General features: G+C 43.6%; 2 protein-coding genes and 1 pseudogene across 2 annotated transcripts; 2 read left to right on the forward strand and 1 right to left on the reverse strand.

The window, feature by feature from the left end:
- Positions 1-823: 823 nt before the first annotated feature.
- LOC147977863 (putative L-type lectin-domain containing receptor kinase S.5) lies at positions 824-2,217 on the reverse strand (annotated as a pseudogene).
- A 98-nt stretch (positions 2,218-2,315) lies between these two features.
- LOC125517288 (protein FAR1-RELATED SEQUENCE 5-like) lies at positions 2,316-4,988 on the forward strand. Its single transcript, XM_087514572.1, has 4 exons — positions 2,316-2,378; positions 2,465-4,130; positions 4,224-4,454; positions 4,732-4,988. The coding sequence occupies exons 1-4, from the start codon at positions 2,316-2,318 to the stop codon at positions 4,986-4,988; spliced, it is 2,217 nt and encodes a 738-aa protein (XP_087370698.1).
- A 1,461-nt stretch (positions 4,989-6,449) lies between these two features.
- On the forward strand, positions 6,450-9,036 carry LOC147977864 (E3 ubiquitin-protein ligase SINA-like 8). The gene is made up of 3 exons (XM_087514573.1): positions 6,450-6,599; positions 6,849-7,500; positions 8,990-9,036. Exons 1-3 carry the CDS (start codon positions 6,456-6,458, stop codon positions 9,034-9,036), a joined length of 843 nt encoding a protein of 280 aa, XP_087370699.1. The 5' UTR covers positions 6,450-6,455.
- The last annotated feature ends 11,434 nt before the right edge of the window (positions 9,037-20,470 follow it).

Consider the following 20,470-nt stretch of genomic DNA (forward strand, 5'->3'; position numbering starts at 1 on the left):
TGTGATAACAATCCCGCAACTTTCAAAGTGAGACATCTTTTAACTATAAGTTAAGGAGATGTCATACAAACAATTAGGCCCAGTACAGAGCAGGTGCATGTATATACGTCGGTGCTTCATAAAAAACCGGGTCTTATTTAGCCCGTCGCTTGGCGGGGTGCTTAAAGCCGGCCATAGTGGTGGTATCTTAGCTAGTATCATACACATGTGGTAAAGAATTAAAGAAGAGAGAGAGGACTAGAGTAACATAGATAGATACCGTATCATATTAAATGATATGCTATTTTGTGTCATGCATGACAATAAATAATAATCTATGATACTACCCTATGATACTATACACTATGAAGGTAGTATCATACACTAGTATCATATGCATGATACTAATATATATATGATACTCTCCACTATGAATAGCCTAAGAAGGGCAACATGTGCTAACTTTTGCTTGGATGCCAACCGCTGCTTGTGGGGTTCCGGCTGCAACCTCCTTAGGTTTTAAAGCAGTTAAGCAGCTATACGAATCACTCTCTGTTGTAGGTATTAAAATCTTTTAGCAAATATCTTGCATTTTACATTCCCTTAGCTAGGTAGGATGGACCATAGATGGATGATATGTACTCCCTCTGTTCACAAATATAAGATGTTTTAACCTTTTGAGACATGTTTTAGAATGTTTGTTCACCCATTTTAGTCCGTATCTAGTCCATATTGAAATATCAAAATATTTTATATTTGTGAACCAAGGAAGTATAGTAGAGAAATGGATGAAAAGTACATATACACACTCTTTTCTTTAAGGAAATAGCGACATAATCTTTAACACATATGAAATGAAGGCGATGGCAATGGGTCGCTAGGTTGTTGTCGCCCCCAGGGCATCACTGCTGCTCACCGACGAGCCATCCTCCCATTGTGTGCTTGTGATCATCACTGGTTCATCAAATTCCAAGGGGATCCAGCCGCCTTCTGGCGGCCACACGAAGGTTGGTTTCTCTAGTGGCACGTGCGGCAAGGGCGTGGATTTGGCAACGATATGCACCACCTCTGCCATGCTTGGGCGGTCCGGCGGGTTGGGGTTGGTGCACGCCAACCCAAGAAGCAGCAAGCGACTAGCATCATCATCGTCAAACTCTCCAACCACCTCGTCGTCCACAGCTTCGAGCAGTCTCCCCTCCCGGTGAGCTGTCCAGACCCAGTCAGCTAGCAGTTGAAAGGACTCATGGTAGCCATTGAGTGCCCGCTTTCCGGTGACAACCTCAAGGATTAGCACCCCAAGCGCGTAAATGTCGGTCTTGCGTGTGGCCTTGCGGCTCATCGAGTACTCCGGTGCTACGAAGCCTCATGTCCCCGCGACGCCTATATCCGTGTAGGAGTTCTTGTCCAAGCAAGTGATGATGCGGGCAAGGCCGAAGTCACCGAGGCGGCCATGGAAGGAAGAGTCGAGCATGATGTTGCTCGCCTTGATATCGCGGTGGAGCACCATGTGCTCGTGCTCGTGGTGGACGTAGTGGAGCCCTGCAGCGACATCCATGATGATGTCATAGCGGGCCATCCTAGGAGGGTGACTGACTGCTGCGGGGTTTCGCGCCTGCCAAACAGGTGCTGGTCCAGGCTGCCATTTGGCATGTACTCGTAGATGAGCAGGAGTTCACCTTTCTTATAGCACCAACCTGATATTAATTATTGCTTAGAAAAGGAAAACACCAAAATATACACGACAAATAATATGATTGAATGGTGAAGAACTTTCATACCGACGAGTGGCACGATGTTTCGGTGACGCAGACGGTTGATAACATGAACCTCTGCCAGGAAGTCGTCGTAGCAGCGGTCATCATTACGCGTGAACTTCTTCACTGCCACGTCGACATCTACGCGTGACTTCCACCGGGGAAAAAAATCTTGTACGACCGGGTCGCACGAGGCCAAACGGGAGACCACCTCGAGCGCATGACATCTGGCGTACGAATCTCAAAGCAGCGTTCGCCTGGCTTCCAGCCCAGCCCACCCCACTTCCGTTTCCCACGCCCCGTCCTTTCAGCTTCTAATCTGTTTCATCTTCCAAAACGAAAAAAACCCATCTCCGTCTCTTCCATCTCGCCGGCGACGGCGTGCCAAGATGGCGCAGCCCGACGAGGGCAAGGAGGCACTGGATCGGGAGACCACCTCTCTGCCCACGGCTACTCCAATCAGGGTAAAATAATCAGTACACATGCCACACCAAGCACAATCCCCTCTTCCTGAAGCCTATTTTGATTGATTCAATTACCTTGCAGCAATTTTCAACGACTGAGACTAATGGCCAGCCCTCGATGAGCAGCACACCGGCGGCCTCTGCTCCAGAATCCTCTCTGCCCACAGCTACTCCGACCATGGTAAGTTCAGTAACCAGTACGCATGCAACAGCTAGCACGATCCTCTCTTCCTGAAGCATCTCTTGATTGATTCAATTACCTTGCAGCAATTGCCAAGAACTGAGACTAATGGCCAGCGGAGAATGAGCAACACACCATTGAATAATCAAGACATACAAGATGCAGATAATGCTCCAAGAGTTGGGAAGTGCTTTCAGTCTGAAGAAGAGGCGTACCAATTTTACAATTCTTATGCTCAAACCAAGGGATTTAGCATTAGGAAGTGCCACTTGAAGTTTAGAGCTGATGGGACTTTAAGTTCCAGATATTTTGTTTGTAGCAAGGCAGGTGTGAAAAATGCTAATCCAACACGTGTGGCCAAGAAAGAACAAGCTATTTCGAGGACTAATTGTATGGCTCGAGTTCAATTCAGCATCAATCAAGAGGGAATTTGGACTGCTCAGAAAGTTACGCTCGACCACAATCACCAGCTTGTAAGTCCAGATAAGAGGCACATGCTTAGATCGCAGCGTCAACTCTTAGATGTTGATCGCCACATGATTAAGCAAATGAGGACATCGGGAATTAAACAAGCTGAAATATATGATTTTTGCGAGCTTTGGTATGGTAAAGATGCTATACCATTCTTGCAAATGGATTGCAACAATTATTTGCGAAGTGAGCGCTCAAAGTATTTGGAAACCAAAGATGCACAAACATTAATGGAGTATCTAAAGAACAAGCAAGCTGAGGACCCTTCGTTTTTCTATGCCATGCAGTTAGATGATGATGATGGTACAATAATGAACATTATTTGGACTGATGGACAAGCTATCATGGACTATTCTGTCTTTGGAGATGCCCTTTCCTTTGACACCACATTTTCAACAAATAAGTTTCAAATGCCATTTGCTCCGTTTATTGGTGTTAATCATCACAAGCAGACTATTCTTTTTGGTGCAGCACTACTATCTAATGAATCTGCAGATACCTTTGAGTGGGTTTTTAGAACCTTTCTACAAGCTATGTCTGGTAAGCAGCCTGAAACAATATTCACCGATCAATGTGCCGCCATTATAAATGCTATTGGAAGGGTTTTCCCAAGAACACGACATCGTCTTTGTTTATGGCATTTGTATCAAAATGCTGCAAAACATCTAAGTCAAGTAATCAGCGACAATGATAATTTTCTTAAAGAATTCAAAAGGTGTGTGTATGAAGATAGATCACTGGCACATTTTGAGAATAGATGGCATGAGCTATTGCTTAAGTATCAGATTGAGGATAATTCTTGGATAAGAAATCTGTACAAGTTGCGTGAGAAGTGGGCTACTATATATCGTCGGGATTCTTTTAGTGCATATATGACATCAACCCAAAGGAGTGAAGGAATGAACAACGTGTTCAAGAAAACTTTCCGCAAAAGGCTTTGTCTTTCTGAATTGATAGAAGCATATGATAAGTGCATTGCTCGTCTTTGCCGGAAAGAAAAATACGAAGACTACAAGTCACGCCATACCATTCCAGTACCCTGCCTACCAAACCTACCTTTGTTGAAGACTGCGGCTGAATCATATACTAGGACACTCTATTCTGAGTTTCAAGAGGAATTCAAGAAGCAGTTCAGTTTATCATGTATTTTCCTGAGCACCGATGGCACAATTAGCACTTACAAGGTGACATCTTTCGAGTACAAGAATGATGAAGCCATAGTGGCTTTCAACCCAACTACTTTGGAGATATCTTGTTCATGCAAATTGTATGGTTGTGTAGGTACGTAATACATTCTTCCGCGTTTGCCTAAAATTGTTCTAAATGTTGTATGTATATTGTGCAACCCTTCTGAAATTGCTCTAAATGTTGTAGGTATATTGTGCAAGCACGATAATAAGGTTTTCACATGCTGCAATATCATCATCCTGCCAAGTCAGTACATATCGAACAGATGGATGAAGTATGCAAAACAAGAAATTTCTACATCAAAACTGAATTGCAATGATAGCTTAGAATCCATGTTTGCACATACTTCTCGAAAGATGATTCCACTTGCATTGAAGTGCAAAACATCAAAGGAGGTTCTTACACATCTCAACAATGGTATTGATAAGTTGGCTTTGTAAGCACTAGAATTACTTAGCAATTTAAACTTGGGTGAAGATGAGGACTTTGAAAGTTCCTCCGAAATGACTGGATATGTTGCAAAAACAAAGGTGCCATTTAGAGCTCCTGAACGAATAAAAGGTTCAAAGCAAAAAAGATCAAAAGATGTGCTAGAGGGAGCAAAGAAAGGCAAAAAAAAGGTACCTTTGCTTGTTCTGTGTGAATAAGTAGCAATGTTTCATTTCTATTTCTTATATCTACATACAATTTGCAGGAAAAGGTACAAACTATCCAGCAAAGGAGTCCGTGTTTGGTCCGTCCGCAGTTGGCCCTTCGGAATATGATTTTGGTGGTACTATAAATCCATCAATATCCATGGCATTTGGAGAGTATCCATCATTTTTAGGTCAACCTATCCAAGGAGAATTCACAAGACTATTGCTTGAGGCTCATGGAGATGGCACAACACCGCCGGCCGCTCGTCAACTGGATTTCAACGGTGGTGCTAGTACATCAAGGTTTCAGCCGTGACGAGCCCGATCGTGCGTTGATGTATAATGTCTTGTTGGTTCCTCACTGCTAGTTAGCTGGGCATGTCAGCTATATGGTTTATGTATTTGGTTTAGCATAAAACTGGAGCTATCCTTTTATTTTGCTGCTATGTGTGTGTCACCTGACAATGCTGAACATCTATTATCAAACATATATTCTATTAAACTGAAGGTATCATTTTCTTCTACTGCTATGTGCTAGTGTTTCACCTGAAGCTATCATTTTCTTCTGCTGCTATGTGTGTATTTCACCTGGCAAATGGTGCTATTTACTTGCTGCAATATAAAACTGAAGCTATCATTTTCCTCTGTAGCAAACCATGAATGTTTGTTCATGCCAACAGTTGACACCGTATCAGATTATCAGGGCAAATGCAAAATGGACACCAACATATACATTGCAAATCTTGTTTTATTCATGTCAAATGGTTCTATTTACTTGTTGCAACACAAACTGAAGCTATCATTTTCTTCTGCTGTTATATGCTAGTGTTTCACCTGACAATGGTTTCTACAAAGTTTCTTTTGTCTCTGTGAACTGATCAGTTGTACAACACACACAAGGGTGCATATACTTGGTGCCTTACCAGATATTGGAAGGAAACAAGTGATCAGTATGTTCAACAGCACAAATACACTGAAAATGTCGCAACACATTATATGATGAGTGGACAAGAACAACTATACATTGCAAATTCCACAAGCTTTCATTCACACAGAAATTCGTTTACAACATAGGCCAGTCTTGTAAGAGAATAAAATTCAGACAGGAAAATACAGAATAGTTGCCTTTGTTCAGGCTTTTACAGCTCAAATCACACACAAAAATCTACAGGAACTTGTTAGTTGATGTTGTTTGCCGAGAAGCGACCAGGGTGACACAGCAGCGTCGAAACGGTTGGCCGGAGCCAAGGGGCGTATGAAGCCTGTACAATAAGCCGGCAGCGCTGCGAATGTGGCCGAGGAGCATTGCCATGGGCAGCGGCATGACAAGGGTAGATGGTGTGGCGCCGCGAGCTTGGCCGCCGGAAAACATGGTGGGTGCCGGCGGGGATGGAGAGCCACGAGCAAGTCGGCGTCGAGGAGCAGGCCGACGAGCAGCTACGACGGTGCCGCGACCTGGGCCGCCAACGAACGCGGCCGTGCCCGCGGGAATGGAGGACGTCGAGCAGGGGAGTTGGGTCCAGCGTCGAGGAGCACACCAGCGGCGATGTGGCGAGCAGCCGGAGCGAATCATGCCGGCGGCCGGAATTGGGGGCGTCGGAGGAGTTGGGCTAGGGATTTGATGCACGCTCGCCCTGGTCTTCGGTTCGGGATAAGGTGACTCTGCGCTGAGATTCGTGCTGCCAGATGTCATGCGCGCGAGGTGGTCTCCCGTTTGGCCTTGTGCGACCCGGTCGTACCAGATTTTTTTCCGTGTGGTGGGCATCTTGGAATTTTGTTGGCGATGGATGGTAGTGGCTCGAGCAAGAGGAAAGCTGAAGCGCAGCAAGAGGGAGAGAGCAGTGCCAAGAGGCTGAATGGCACCGTAGGGCTGGAGTTCCTTGACTGCACTATCTGCTCTGAGCCCCTCAGGTCACCAATATTCCAGGTAAATGCACTATCTGTTGGCTCTTCTTTGAGCTTGAGCTTTTATGTCATTTGTGATAAAGATTAAGATAAAATAAGAGCTTTTGAAGCTGGACGTAGTGCTATGGCAAGGAAGTGTTTCATGTGAACCTAGGATAATACCTTAACTCAAACAATGAACTATCATGTTGTTTTATGTTTCTCAAAATTAAAATATATTTACGTTGCAAGTAATCCTCACAGGACCCAATTAATTCTTTCTGTTCCACAGTGCTCCGTGGGGCATTTCATATGCGAGGATTGCTGTGAGGATCGACTGGACAACAAGTGTAACTTATGTTTTGTAGAAACTTCATTCCAGCGCTGCTTTGGGATGGAACATGTTGTCCGGTCGGTCACAGTATCTTGCTCCAATGACAAGTATGGATGTTCGGAGAAGGTCACCTACTACAAGAAAGAAGAACACAAGAAGGCATGCCCGCGTGCTCCATGCTTCTGCCCAGAGTCTGGATGTGGCTTTGCTGGACCAACAGAAGAGCTCCTGGACCATTTGACGACCCAACACAAGTGTCCGTCAACAACCCTCCCAGACTCTGGCACTGTGTCTCTCTGCTTACAGCCAGGCTTACATGTTCTGCAATGCAGCAGGAACAACTACTTTGTCTTGCTCCGCATGACATCACAGCCTTTTGGACATGCCATCTCAGTCGTGTGCATCGAACCAAACTGGACGGAATCCAAGTTCAGATATAAAATGAGTCATGACTGCAAAACGACAGGCTATCGTGCAAGTACAAGCTCGGGCATAAGGAGCTCTTCACTCTCTGATGGGCTTCCGACACTGTATGACTTAATACTTCCCAAGGGAAAGGTTTCTGATGATGCAAATGGTATCATGCTTAAAGTCACCATTCATGGTCAAGGTCCGAGTCGTCTGACTGTATCCGATCTTCGATATTTATTCCGAATTTAAAAAAGGCTTGGCAGTCCCATCGAAGGCTACTGCACAATAGTAGATACCATAAAATAGTAGTACTTGTGTAGTTGTGTTATTACATTTCTGTGCATTACATGCTTATCGAGTCTGAAACACCAACTTTTGCAGTTACTCTATTTTGGACTATTGTACTGTTGTTGTTTCACAATAACAGTAAGCCTCTTCTTGTTTTGCAAAACAGAGTAAGTCTCTTCTCTTTCATTTTTCTGTCACTAAATGAGATTGCTTGATCACAGGTAGCGGCAGTATCTCGAGGGTTATAGATAATTTTTCCGAATCGTGTGGTGGCTGGTAATTTTCCGATTCGAAAAATGGAGCAGTACCAGTTTTTTGTGAACACCTGCTCACACAACACAATACAATTAAGCTGCAAGTTTGGTACTACTTGTAAGTCACTTGAAATTTCTTTCAGCGGTTGTCGATTTTCATAGAAACAGAAGGGGGGTACTGACCCCTAAAAAAAAATCCTTTTCTTTGGCGGGTGAAAAATAAAATCAGCCAACTTATTTATAGTTTCCCCCATTAACTTGCACTTCAACTTGAATTATGGTTTCCTGGGAATCGGAATAGATGAAAGCGGAAACCTCCCCCGCCTCCTGGGTACTGTCGGTCTTAACTGATACTAGTAGAATGCCCGTGCGTTGCTACGGGCTCCAACGTATAAATGAACCAATAAGTAATTAAGGTCATCTTTAAGATTGACGCTCATTTCTCCCTCATACGTCTGGACGTGTTCGAACATCAAACAGGCGCCCAGCAGGCTCCCCAAAATCCTGCCTTCGTCCGGACTATCCATCATGTTAGCTCCAACACACGGTCCGGACACAAAAACTCCACCCCATAATTCACTCTTTCCCATTTCTTGTTGGAGCCTCCCCTTCCCCCTCGGTTTCCTGCTGTAGCAGCGCATTTCTCGCTGGAGTCCTCTCCTTTAAAACTGAATGAGACTCACCTCACCTTCACCACGACACCCTCTCTCCTTCACGTCATACCTCCCCACGGTCTGCAAAGGAGGAGCCCCCTGTCAACCAACCCACTCTCCGCCCAAATCCCCTCTTGTTCGTGTCGATCTTCCGCCTCCATCAAGGGGAGGGGGGGGGGGGGGAGCGTCCGCCGCCTGTGACATTCCCGAGCCAAGAAGCCAGATCCGATGCCCCCTAAGCCATTTCCATGTTGGAATATACGATTGAATGTCGTGCATCACCACAAAAAAATATATGATGTTTGTTGTTGGACATGCAACTGATACGTCATCGTGTCTGTCATTGACCCTTGAAGCAACCATCAAATGGATTTACCCTTCTATCCTAACAAAAAAAGTTACGACTTGATGAAAAAAATATGAACAACTCGTTCATGAAATTTTCTGCAAAGCCATCTTAGTGAAATGCATTTTGCCACATTTTCTAATGTAGGGACATTATTCCGCCCAGACAGCCAAAAGGCCAACTCCAATGCATGACCCTAAATGGGCATCCGTTTTGTGTGGATTCTGTCTGTTAGGATCGGCCAAAGGGGTGGCGTCTGGCCACGCCTAACCAAATCTGGCCGGTGTACCCAACCGGCCGACCCATCTCGTTCGGGCGTAGTGTTTTTTTTAAGAAATTTGAAATCGAAAATTAAGGCAAGCCCATAGACATGCCAGTGGCCATAGTTCTTGCCGACCAGAGTGCTAGCGGCCGACACACTTGCCAACACCCAAAAAAGGGCCATAGTTCTTGCATCACGTCCCTAGGTCATGTCGGCACACAAGCCGACATACAAAAAATGATGGCGCTCTTGGTCATAGCTCAATCATCTAGCTCGAGCATCTCCTTTTACTTCTTCTTGAACCACAACCTTTTCCTCGGGGACATCTTTGTCAAGTCCACGGTCATGATCTCCACCTCCTTCGCCGTGAAAGCGAGCACCACCTATTTTACTTTGTCTTTGCATTGTCCGCCTCAAATCTCGAGCTTCTTGGTTTGGACGTTCTCCTCAATCTCGAGCTTTTTCTATTGTATCTCAATGTAGGGTACTTGCTCCTCTTTCTCTTCGCGCTTCCTCTCCTCCCTTGCTTGCATTTGGGTCATCATGCCTTGCAAAGTTTCTTGCAAGGAAAATGCCACTGTGTCGTGCTTTTCGTCCACCTTGGAGTTGGTCTTGCCCCTCGGCCGCTTCTCCCCTTCTTCATGCTCAACCACGGTCGCCGACCCTCCATTCTTATTTTGGGTGGCGTATTGCTCCTTCTACTTGGGGCAATTGCAAATGATCGTCCAACCAATGGGTGAGGGTGAGCGGCTTGTTACCATGTTGGGCCTTGAAGGGAGGGTGGAGCAGGGGGGTGGTGGGAGGGAAGGGGGAAATGGGGAGGGCGTGCCCCGACTGGCATACCAATGGGAGGACATGGGCGTGCGTCGTGCCCCGGCATACCAATGGGAGGACATGGGCGTGTGTCGTGCCGACTGGCATACCCTATCCATTTGGACACAAATCCGGCTCAAATTTGGGACGTGAATGGGTTGTGGATGAACGAAAAACAGATACCTGCTCGTTTGCGTTGGGCCACGTTTTCTGTCCTGTTCGGCCTAACTAAACAAACCAACCCCAATCCCCATCCCACTCATTCTCAACCCTCACTCTTATTCCGCTCGGACAGTCGTAACTACTGCAAAAATTAAAATATTTATTAAATGTTTTTTTTTCAATCAATGCAAGATGCCGTTCCTCACCTTCATTTCGTCCGAAGAGTCAAAATTTAGGATTTAATATAGCTTTCAACAGGAATACAGCCACTTTTCTAGATGGTTAAATACATGCGTACATGTCTATTACATGTAGCATATCTGGAGTAGTAACTCACAAAATCTTACTCATGCTGAAGAGCAGAGATCGTCGAATCCTTATCATTTTCACTTATTGTTTCAACTTGGAACATGCATGCTGAATTCAGATAAGAGATAATGTCTCCATCATACAAATTTATGACAAAAAATTTGTTATGAACATGAATGATTTCTATTAAGTTAGAGAAGCAGAATATGTTTTTACAGCGCTACAAGGTTTCAGTTTAGTCGGCAAGCACATAAAACTTAAATGCCAACAGACATTCCTTTAATTAATCTGAGAGTATTTACATATATACTACAGATGTTATTAGAGAGAATTATTAATCTGATATATACTATAGATATTATTAGATATATACTACAGATATTTTTTGCGGGGGAAGCTAAAGTCTTTGTTGCCGTGTGCACCAGTCACCAATTATCTTTGCATTGGGTAGGTCTGTAAAAACACCTTTAGGGTAATTATAGCTGGTAGGGGTTGATATTGCTCTCTTTTTGAAGCTGGTTTATGAAGTAGTAATCACATGGCACTTGGTCTGGTTGACTTTATATATGTACTTGTCTTCCACCAAAGATAGACCATTCCATATCTTTTGCAGTTTGTTCCTGCATGAAACAACTATTAGGACATCCGACAGAGCGCATTAAGAACTTCAGATGTCTTTGCACTCTTCTTCACACAGAGACCCGGTACATGCTACAAAAACTCGTAATAATTGCCGAGACCAGAGTAAACGAAGCAAAACAACAACAAAGAAGCAAAGTTTAATTGATTTCCCTACCCCAAGCATTTGAGTTCATTTTGGCTTCCTCCAATATACCTCTACAAAGTTTTTGCTTATATCTTATTTTGATATAGTGCATCCTATCTCGGCAAAACGATAGTACACAACTACTGATGGAACCTAAGCCATAAAGAACAGGATAAAAAATTCTAACCTCTATAAGACCAAAAGTTATACAATTTGTCAATAAAAGGGATAAAATCCTAGAATTTGTTAATCCATACATGTTCCCAAGTTTTTCTTGAATTAGAAACATGTTTCAAGATTGGTACTGCTCCTAAGGTAAACAACATAGCTATAGGTCCATGTAAAATAATCATAAAGAGTCAAATTATATCAACGGTATAGAACAGAAAATCAAAAACTCAGTTGTCCTTGCACAGGATCTCTTGGACTGCCTCTCCTTCATATCCCCCATCAAATCAAACAAGATAGGTATGATCCGCTCTCTAGAAAGCAGGAGCCTGTAATGTTCAGTGAGACAATATTGTATGCCACTGTTTTAAGTTTCTGGAAAAATATGAAATTGAACTTTAGTCTTCGTTTCACGATTGCATAAGTATAAACTCCAGATCCAACAATATGGGAGATAGCCTTCATGTATGCATTTCATTATTCTCTTGCTTGTCTAAATGATGAGGAGTCGCAACAAATAAGACGTCAAGGAAATGCAAGCTAGCTACAGGATATGAGTCCAAAGTCCAAACCAAGCTAGCTAATTAATGGTCTTTAAAGGACTAACGGTCTTCAACAAACTAAGCTAGAAAATAATTATGCGGTTGGCATGGATCAGTAGAAGTTAAGTTACAAGTAGCAACACCACTGGAATTACAGTTCATCAGAAGCAAGTCATGCACAAACAAACACAAGAAAGCCCATAGTTCTGAACCAAAAAGAAAGTTAATGCCAGCCAAGACCTATACGAAAAGGAGAGTCCAAAAGTTAAGTGATATTTCCAGATTAAAAGTTTGGCTTTGCTATTTTCAGTATCTACATAGAACAAAGCCTTTAACAAAAAATCATCAATGGATTTAAGCTTGTTGGAGGATCCTGGATAGTTGGCCTCACCAGAAAGAGAGGTGTTTGGTTGTGCTCAACACGGATACGATAGTAAGATAGTGAATAAATCACAATTTTATTTCAGGTATGAATTATTAGGATTTTGATGCCACATTAGAACTAACATATTTACATCTACATTTGTAACATCTAATAGCAGATTGGTCATCAAGTGGCTCATGCTGTAGGGTGTAGGCACAGACGTACAAAGATCACGACAGTGAGTAAACATACACTATGCATTTATTCAGAAAGCTATGCATCTGGACATAACAAATTGAGTATGGTGGAAAACATACCTGTATTTTCACAGCTTTCCTCAAGCCATCGGTTACTTACGGTTTAAGAGATAAAACGTTTTGAATAAATGGATCTACGAAAAAGGAAAAACTCCCAGGTTGCGACAAGTGATGCGCTGCATGTGCGCCACTTGTGGCGACCTGAAAGGTGGAGTGTTCTTTGCAACGAGTACTCCTTAATTAGTGATTCCGAGCGTATCTAGGTAATTTCAGGCAAGAATAGAAGCGGCCAATTTGCACTGGCCGTAAACATTATACGGACGGCCCACAAATTGCCCCCTCCCACTATATGTACTGGGAGGGGGCGTTTTAGGGTTTCCGTCTTGCATAGATCTTGCCCCCTCTGCCGCTCTCCTGTTTCCGTGATTTCTTTGCTCCGGCGAGCGTGTCAAGAATAAACTCTATGTGGGGATGTGCGTCGCGCGTGTGTGCGCGTTCGTCACAGTGGTGTGTGCGTGTGTGCGTGAAAGACTCGCGATCGAGTCTTAATCAGTTAGCAGCAGCGGCGGCTGGATTGGTTAGAACGCGTCGTAGAGGATGGTCTACGCAAGTGAGTCGATGGGCGCTCGTACGTGCGTGCGTACGAAACGAAAGCTTGGGCGCTGCGTCTCATAGGCTACATAGCTGGCCACGATCAGGTGGTTGTTGTGATCTGGGGTGTAGCCAGATTTATAAGAGGAGAAAAATGGGGTGTTAGGCGCCGTAGCGTACGTTGCCAGAAACATACAAGTCCCTATTTGCTTTGGTCTTCCGGGTGCAGTGGCCGGGGTCCTCCTCCTTTTCCAAAAAAAAAATTTGCTTTCGTCTACCGCCGTTCCAGAAAACCAGTGAGAGCTAGCTAGGGTTATACCCAACAGAGTGCATCCGGCCGAATCAAACGCTTCTCATGTCGGGTGAAGGCCACAGACGTAGGGGCCTCCGCGTATCGCCACTACACATGAGCGGCCGGCACGACACGGAGGATTGCTCCAGCCGTCAAGCCGTGGCACACGGCATAGGCGCGCAACCACAGCGCCCTCTCCCGCAGTAGAAAGAACCGCGTGTGGTGTCGCTTCGACGAGCTCTACGAGCCGTTCTAGCCGGTGATGAAGAAGTTTCGTGAGGCGGAGGCCGCGCGCTTCACCGCGAAGGAGGCAGCTGGAGGCTGGCAAAGACGGTGCCACCGAGCGCTTCGAGGCGGCGAAGGTGAACTACGACCTGGCCTACACCCACTACCAATTGGCATGCGAGTTCTACCTAAGCGTGAAGCCGTGAGGCGTCACCCGCCCTCTTAAGTTTATAGTTTTGTTTGTGTGTATGTGAACTCGGGTGAGGTTCGGACTATCTATGTAGCGGGAGCTTGTTTTAAGACTATGTTTTAAATTTTGCTACCGTTTTTGGCGTCTGTTCTGCGACGGTGATAAACTGCACACAAATCGATTAACGGCGAATCGTAAATTGATTTTGCGGGTTTGGAATTTAGCACATCTTCGAGATGCTCTAAACTCGTTGGTGCACCATAACCATGGACTACTAGAATCTAGTTTTGTCCTGGGTTACAAGACTTTGCTGAGTTCAATCTGTCGTGAACTCGGCAAACTTCCATCTGCCGAGTTTGATCAAATTGAAATCGGCAGTGATAAGCAACTCGGAAGAGCTTTGGCTTTGGTAGGTTCTGATGAAAAACAACTTGGTGAACAAAAAAAAGGGGAGTGTCTATTTGACACTTGACTGTTTTTCAATTCGGCAACGTTCAAATTTCCTCACAAATGAACATATGACACCTGTATAACCACAGAACAACCCGACACCAAACAGGGACCAGCCCATGGAATTACAATGCAAAACCCTCGAACATACACAAGGTATTCAGGGTCATTATACTGTAATTACACTATAAATACCCAAGTATTTACACTGTAAATTCAGTACAATGGCCTGAAATTTACACTGTAAATACAAACCCTGGAACATACACTATTCAAAGGCATGTATTTACAGTGTTTTTCAGGGCGATTGTACTGTAATTATACTGTAAATACCCGGTATTTACACTGTAAATTCAGTAGAATGGCCCTGTAACTACACTGTAAATTCAGTACAATGGCCCTGGAATTTACACTGTAAATATAATGCAAAACCCTGCAACATACACTGTACAAATGCATGAATTTACAGTGTAAATACCCAAGGTATTCAGGGCCTTTGTATTGTAACTACACTGTAAATACCCAAGTATTTACACTGTAAATTCAGTACAATGGCCCTGTAATTACACTGTAAATACACAAGTATTTACACTGTAAATTCAGTATAATGGCCCTGTAATTACACGGTAAATACCCAAGTTTTAGCACTGTAAATTCAGTACTAAAACCCTGGAATTTAGACTGTAAAAATGCATATATCTACACTGTAAATTCAGTATAATGGCCCTGGAATTTACATTCTTAATACATGTCAAATACAGTCCAAAGACCTTGGAATTTACATTGTATAAACATAGTAAGCACCCAGCATTTACCATTCAAACTACCGATTTACAATGTAAAAACACCTCATGCCACCCAGGATTTACAGTGTCCAAAACCAGGAACTCACACTTTGCTCCTTAAAAAATGATTTGTAGTTTGGACCTTAAAAAGTTAATATTGACAGTTTTCTGCTTAGGAAATACATGCAGAGAAAAGAGCTATTACTGATAACAGTTTGCCGCTTACAAAATTAAAATTCTCTCACATTTAATCTTCAATACTGCATATGGGGAGCGTGATAGGAAGAGTGACTGAAGAGGATCTTCTATCAATGTCACAAGAAGAACTCATTCTAAATGTGAGACATGTATAAATACTAGCAAGCTGATTGCAAAAATCAATAGAGGCAAATGCTATATACAATACATTCATGCTAACAAAAATTGTTTTGTGGGAATCATTTTCATTCACAGCGCTTCTCAATTCAGACATTATCTACAAGGTAAAAATGAAATTTAAATACTGCATAGCTACAAATCTGTGAGAAGGAGAAGTTTTAAATTAAAAAGAAATCATGATACTCGCAGGTACATTCGGGAGATGGTGCTGCAAACATTACACAAGATGGAGAGGAAAACTAGTACTGAATAACCCATATCTGAACTGAGAAAAAAGAGAGAAAGTAACATCTCACTTACACTGCAGACATTGCAGGAAATGCATTATGAAGCTACAGCAAGCGAAGAAGGCACAACATAACCTAATCCCTAGGAGGCACACATGTTTGACAACATCAGTTTGGAACAGGTAGCCACATAAATAGATAAATCAAAGTCACAAATAGAATATGAACGTATTTGTACAAACCTGTTTGAAAATTAAAACGGACACAAAAAGAATAATTTTGCAGGTCCCTGAAGATACTGACCCCAGTTCCACAACAACTAAATCAAAGTCAAACACAAAATCAAGAAGGACAAAGGGGAGAAATAGAGGACTCACATGAACAAGACACAGACAATGAATACCTCGATGAAGAAGACATTGAGAGGTTCCTACAAAATCAGCAAGAGGCTGCATCAGAAGGCAATCTTATGAACACCAGCAGCAATTTCAAGCCACAGTTAGGCATGTAGTTCAAAACAAAATAAGAAGCCCAGGAATATATGAATTTCTACTCAAAACTGGCTTGATTTTTAGTGGCTACAATAGCATCCTCAAGAACAACAAGCAAAAGGAGAAATAATGAGCTTGGTTCACATAAAACTTCAAAAGAGCTTGGTCAAAGTCTGCTTCATCACCTGAAAGTTCCCAAAAAATGCAAAATACAACAGACACAAAATAAATAAACAGACTTTAAGAAATAAGAGTTGAAAAAAGTAGAGAAAAAGAAAGAAATAGCTACCATTGACAGGCGCAAATGATTCGTCAGCAAACCAATCTGCACTCTCAAAAGAAGATGCTAACGGAACGCCCTGATGATAGACTTTCCATAGCCTACCCATTAAACACGAAAAAACTGGTTGCCAGGACCCTCCTCACACTACTAGGAAAAACCTTATACACAGAAATTTAGCAACAGCGCGGGTTAAAAAAGGACGCTAGTGCTAGATAGCAGTAGCGGTTCAGAATAAACCGCGCTGCAGATACGATTCTAGCAGTAGCGCGCGTGCCCGTAAAAACGCTACTACTAATATTCCCATTGCTGGAACGATGGGCTACGCATAGCAGTAGCGGCCTTGCAGGAAGCGCGCTACCGCTAGGGCATGAGTAGCAGCGCGTTTTCCTGTAACAGCGCTACTGCTAATGAAAATAAAATAAAATGAAAAACAAATAGAAAAGTAAATGAAAATGAAAGAAACAGAAAAAGGAGAAAGAAAAAAAAATAAAATGTAAAGCAAAATAAATGAAAAAGCGAAAAAACAGAGAAAGGCTTAGCTGTAGCGTGTGTTAGTAAGAGGCGCTGTAGCTAACGCAGCTGCAGCGCGTTTCGAGGACCCCCGGTATAGAAATAGAAAAGGAAATAAAAAAGAGAGAAACTTACATATGTATAGTAGCGCGTTTTGGAAAAATCGCTATAGCTACTTTAGCTATAGCGCGTTTTGCGAAACGCGCTACCGCTAGTTTTGACTTAACCAAAAAATAGTTTCCCCCCTGGCCACCACTTGCCCCCCAAATCTTTAGACCCACCCCGCCGCCGTCTCCCCGATTCGTCGTCGCCCCACTTCGCCGCCGTCTCCTGCCGACGTCGACGCCCCCGGAGCCACCAGAGCCGTGCGCCGTCGACGCCATCGGAGCCGCCCCCAACGCCACGGAGCCGCGCGGCCTCATCAACGCCACCGGAGCCGCCGTTGACGCCACCGGATCCTCCCTCGCCAGAACTGCCTCCCTCGCCGTCACCGGAGACGCCCCTGCCTCCCTCGCCACCACTGCCTCCCTCGCCACCACCGGAGCCATCCTCTGTAAGCCCCCACCCCTCCTCTCTCTCTGTCATGCATAGGTTAGCTAGTTTAATTATGTTAATTATCTAGGTTAGGGCAAAATTTTAGTTAGGGCTTTGACAGAGAAGTAGTTAGGTTAACTAGTTTAATTAGGTTAATTACCTAGGTTAGTGCAAAAATTTAGTTAGGGCTTTGACAGAGAACTAGTCAGGTTAACTAGTTTGATTAGGCTAATTATCTAGGTTATTTAGGCAAGTTTTATTTTAAAGATGATCCCTTCCTAGACTTTTGTTGTTGATTATATCTTTTCATTGAAGTGGTCATGTTGTTTGTGCCCAAGTGCCTTTGTTGTTTCAATGAAGCTGAGTGGCCTATATATATTTTGCCGGAATGTTGATTCATTTCCGTTCCGGCAAATTTCAGGTTCTCGATTTGTCCACTTTTTAGCAAAGGTCATGCCGAAATTTTCCGTGAATTTCGGCATGACTTGTGCTACAAACTAGGACATATCGAGTGCCCGTGTGATTTGCCGCACCAGGAAGGAGTCAACGTTCCTGCAAAACAATAGGCCTTTTTATGTCATTATTCATTTTATTAGGTCTAGAATTAATTGACTAGATTTAATCATAGGAAACATGGCTAGCAACGATGAAGGACAGGGTTCTGGTGATTGCGACGACGCCTACCGGGCGGCAGACGAATTTTTTAGCCTTACCGATGATCAACTGATGTTATTGCTGGGCCCACCGGTGGCATCGGGGACTGAGACCGACACGCAGACCGATGCTGAGATTGAGACCGGCGCTCAGACTTAGACATGCATCGAGACCGGCGCTGAGACTGAGACCGGCGCTGCCTCGGGGAGCGGAGAACCGCGTGGGCGGGCGGCGAGGGAGACGGCGGGGGTAGCCCGCGGTAGTTTTTCCCTTTTTTTGTAAATTATGTTTAAATTTGAACGAACTCGCCGATGTTTGCGTTAAATTTGAGTCGTGTTTGCACCGTATTTGACTTTTTAAAAATAACGTGAGCGCCACGACTGGGGGGGGGGGGGGGGGGCATCACGCCCCCGGTGCGCGGTTTAGCGCCGGTGCGCCCCCAAGGGGCGATTTTCTGCCCCTTCTAGGGGGCCAACGGCTGGAGATGCCCTAAGATTTGCTAAGAAGGCTGTTCGTGCAAGCCCATGGGAAGTAAAATCCCGCAGTCATCAAGCTAGCCCATATAACTGTTCGCAGTAGGTTTCCATAACTGTTCGCAGTAGGTTTCCAGGGTTCGTCTTCCTGTTTCGCTCGCTGCCACCGCTCTGTCTTCTTCTCAACGCCGCCGCTCTCTCTTCCACTGCCATGAAACGGCATCCACTAATACACATGAAACAACAGCATTCATTTCCCTTCAATACCCCGCCCCCCATTACCTTGCAAATGCAACCAATCACAGTCTTTAAAGGGACGTCATCGACCACAGAAGACTGCTCGGGTCCTCCTACCCTCCGAGCCAGCCTCCGGTCGTCAACTCTGGTAGGTGGATGCTACCTATTGTCAGCCACAGTCAGCCTTTCCTTTCCCCGAGCTCATGGTTTATGAATTTGCTATCTGGCGCTTCGGATCCAAAGGTGTTTTGCTCATCGAATAAAAAGATCACACAACCTTTCTCCGTTCCCATATGATTTCCTGATAGGTATGTGTTTTCGTGTATGATTGAGTATATTCGTTTCTAACAACATGTTGGGGAATAGAGAGCTAGACTTTCATTAACAATTCAGTTTCTTGCTTTCTGTCAATGCTAGAGTTTAATAACAACTAAAATATAACATACGCAGTTTGTCCGAGATGGGGAAGAGAGAACATTAGATATGCATGCGTGATGAACTGACCGAAAAGAGGCCACAAGGGTAAGGTTATCATTTTTTGCATGCTATTGAAAGTATAACAGAACTCCATTTGGAATTTCCTCAAGTTGGGCAACTTATATTACGACTTCAACTTTATTCTGTAGAAAACTGATACAGTGTGCTATGTTGAGAAGTATTTTTCTTCAATGCATGCTATTGAAGAGACTATCTAGGGTATATTCCAATTGCTACCCAATGTAGTACATGCTTCTTACACAATTTTTTTTACTGATGCTGTTGATCTTCCTCCTTTTGGGGTCCATCTGTATGTGTGTGCTAGCTGGTATATAAGATTTTGCAGGTCACCAGTTCATCACACCCAATATGATCTAACACCACTAATGAAAAGTTATGTGTTGCTCCCGTGAGTTCCGTTCATGCTACTAATGACCTATCATAGGGGTCATGGCCAATCATTGTGTCGGAGTTCTTGCCTCCCAGGTCTTCAATTTTGATTCGAGCGGATACTTGAGCAGCTAACCTTCCATTATACATCTTTCCTGAAGCACTTCGACAGGAAGGCGCTAGAAAATTTCATTTGTTTTTTTCTGGAAATATCTTACTAATAGTTTTGTGTTTTTGTTTCATTCAGCTACAGTGAAGAGATTTAATATTAAAATTGTTGTCCATCAATGAATTTTCTAAGTTGCAACTATATGTTAGCAAGTAATTATATGTAAAAGACAAGTTTTTTTCCATCATTACTCCTATGTAGATTATATAGTACGGTTTCTTGGCTTTGATGGTCTTATGGCCTGCTACCTTCTTTTTAAAGTTGCATATACTAAACAAGAGGACTAACTTCTGTGTACATAAACATGCTATAAGATCAATTGTCATATATCAAACAATGTGCCATATGTATAATGAGATGGCCTTTCTCTCCCCACTACAATGCGTGAAAAATGTCAAGATCTAATGATTTGTTGGTGAATTGGAAATATTTATAACAATATTTCTCGATTGTACATTACATTACTGCACTTAAGTGTGCATTTAGTTAATCATTTTTCACATTCAGAAGTTTCAGTCATCTCCAAACTTTTCACTCCGTTTTATGGTATGATATATTTGAACATCCAACTATCGTATAATTAATCTAACATGTCACCTCGGTACACAATTAATGTCATTCATGTATAG

The sequence above is a fragment of the Triticum urartu genome, chromosome 3A (assembly GCF_056163025.1).
Source record: "Triticum urartu cultivar PI428250 chromosome 3A, HENAU_Tu73, whole genome shotgun sequence".
NCBI classification, from domain to species: domain Eukaryota; kingdom Viridiplantae; phylum Streptophyta; class Magnoliopsida; order Poales; family Poaceae; genus Triticum; species Triticum urartu.

What these genes read in the sequence shown, in the direction of transcription:
- LOC125517288 (XM_087514572.1), top strand. Translation starts at nt 2,316, where the DNA reads ATGAGCAGCACACCGGCGGCCTCTGCTCCAGAATCCTCTCTGCCCACA. An exon ending in CCACAGCTACTCCGACCATG is followed by an intron (nt 2,379 to 2,464) that starts GTAAGTTCAGTA and finishes ATTACCTTGCAG; the next exon opens with CAATTGCCAAGAACTGAGAC. An exon ending in TCTTACACATCTCAACAATG is followed by an intron (nt 4,455 to 4,731) that starts GTATTGATAAGT and finishes TACAATTTGCAG; the next exon opens with GAAAAGGTACAAACTATCCA.
- LOC147977864 (XM_087514573.1), top strand. Translation starts at nt 6,456, where the DNA reads ATGGATGGTAGTGGCTCGAGCAAGAGGAAAGCTGAAGCGCAGCAAGAG. An exon ending in TCAGGTCACCAATATTCCAG is followed by an intron (nt 6,600 to 6,848) that starts GTAAATGCACTA and finishes TCTGTTCCACAG; the next exon opens with TGCTCCGTGGGGCATTTCAT. An exon ending in AGTCACCATTCATGGTCAAG is followed by an intron (nt 7,501 to 8,989) that starts GTCCGAGTCGTC and finishes TTTCTAATGTAG; the next exon opens with GGACATTATTCCGCCCAGAC.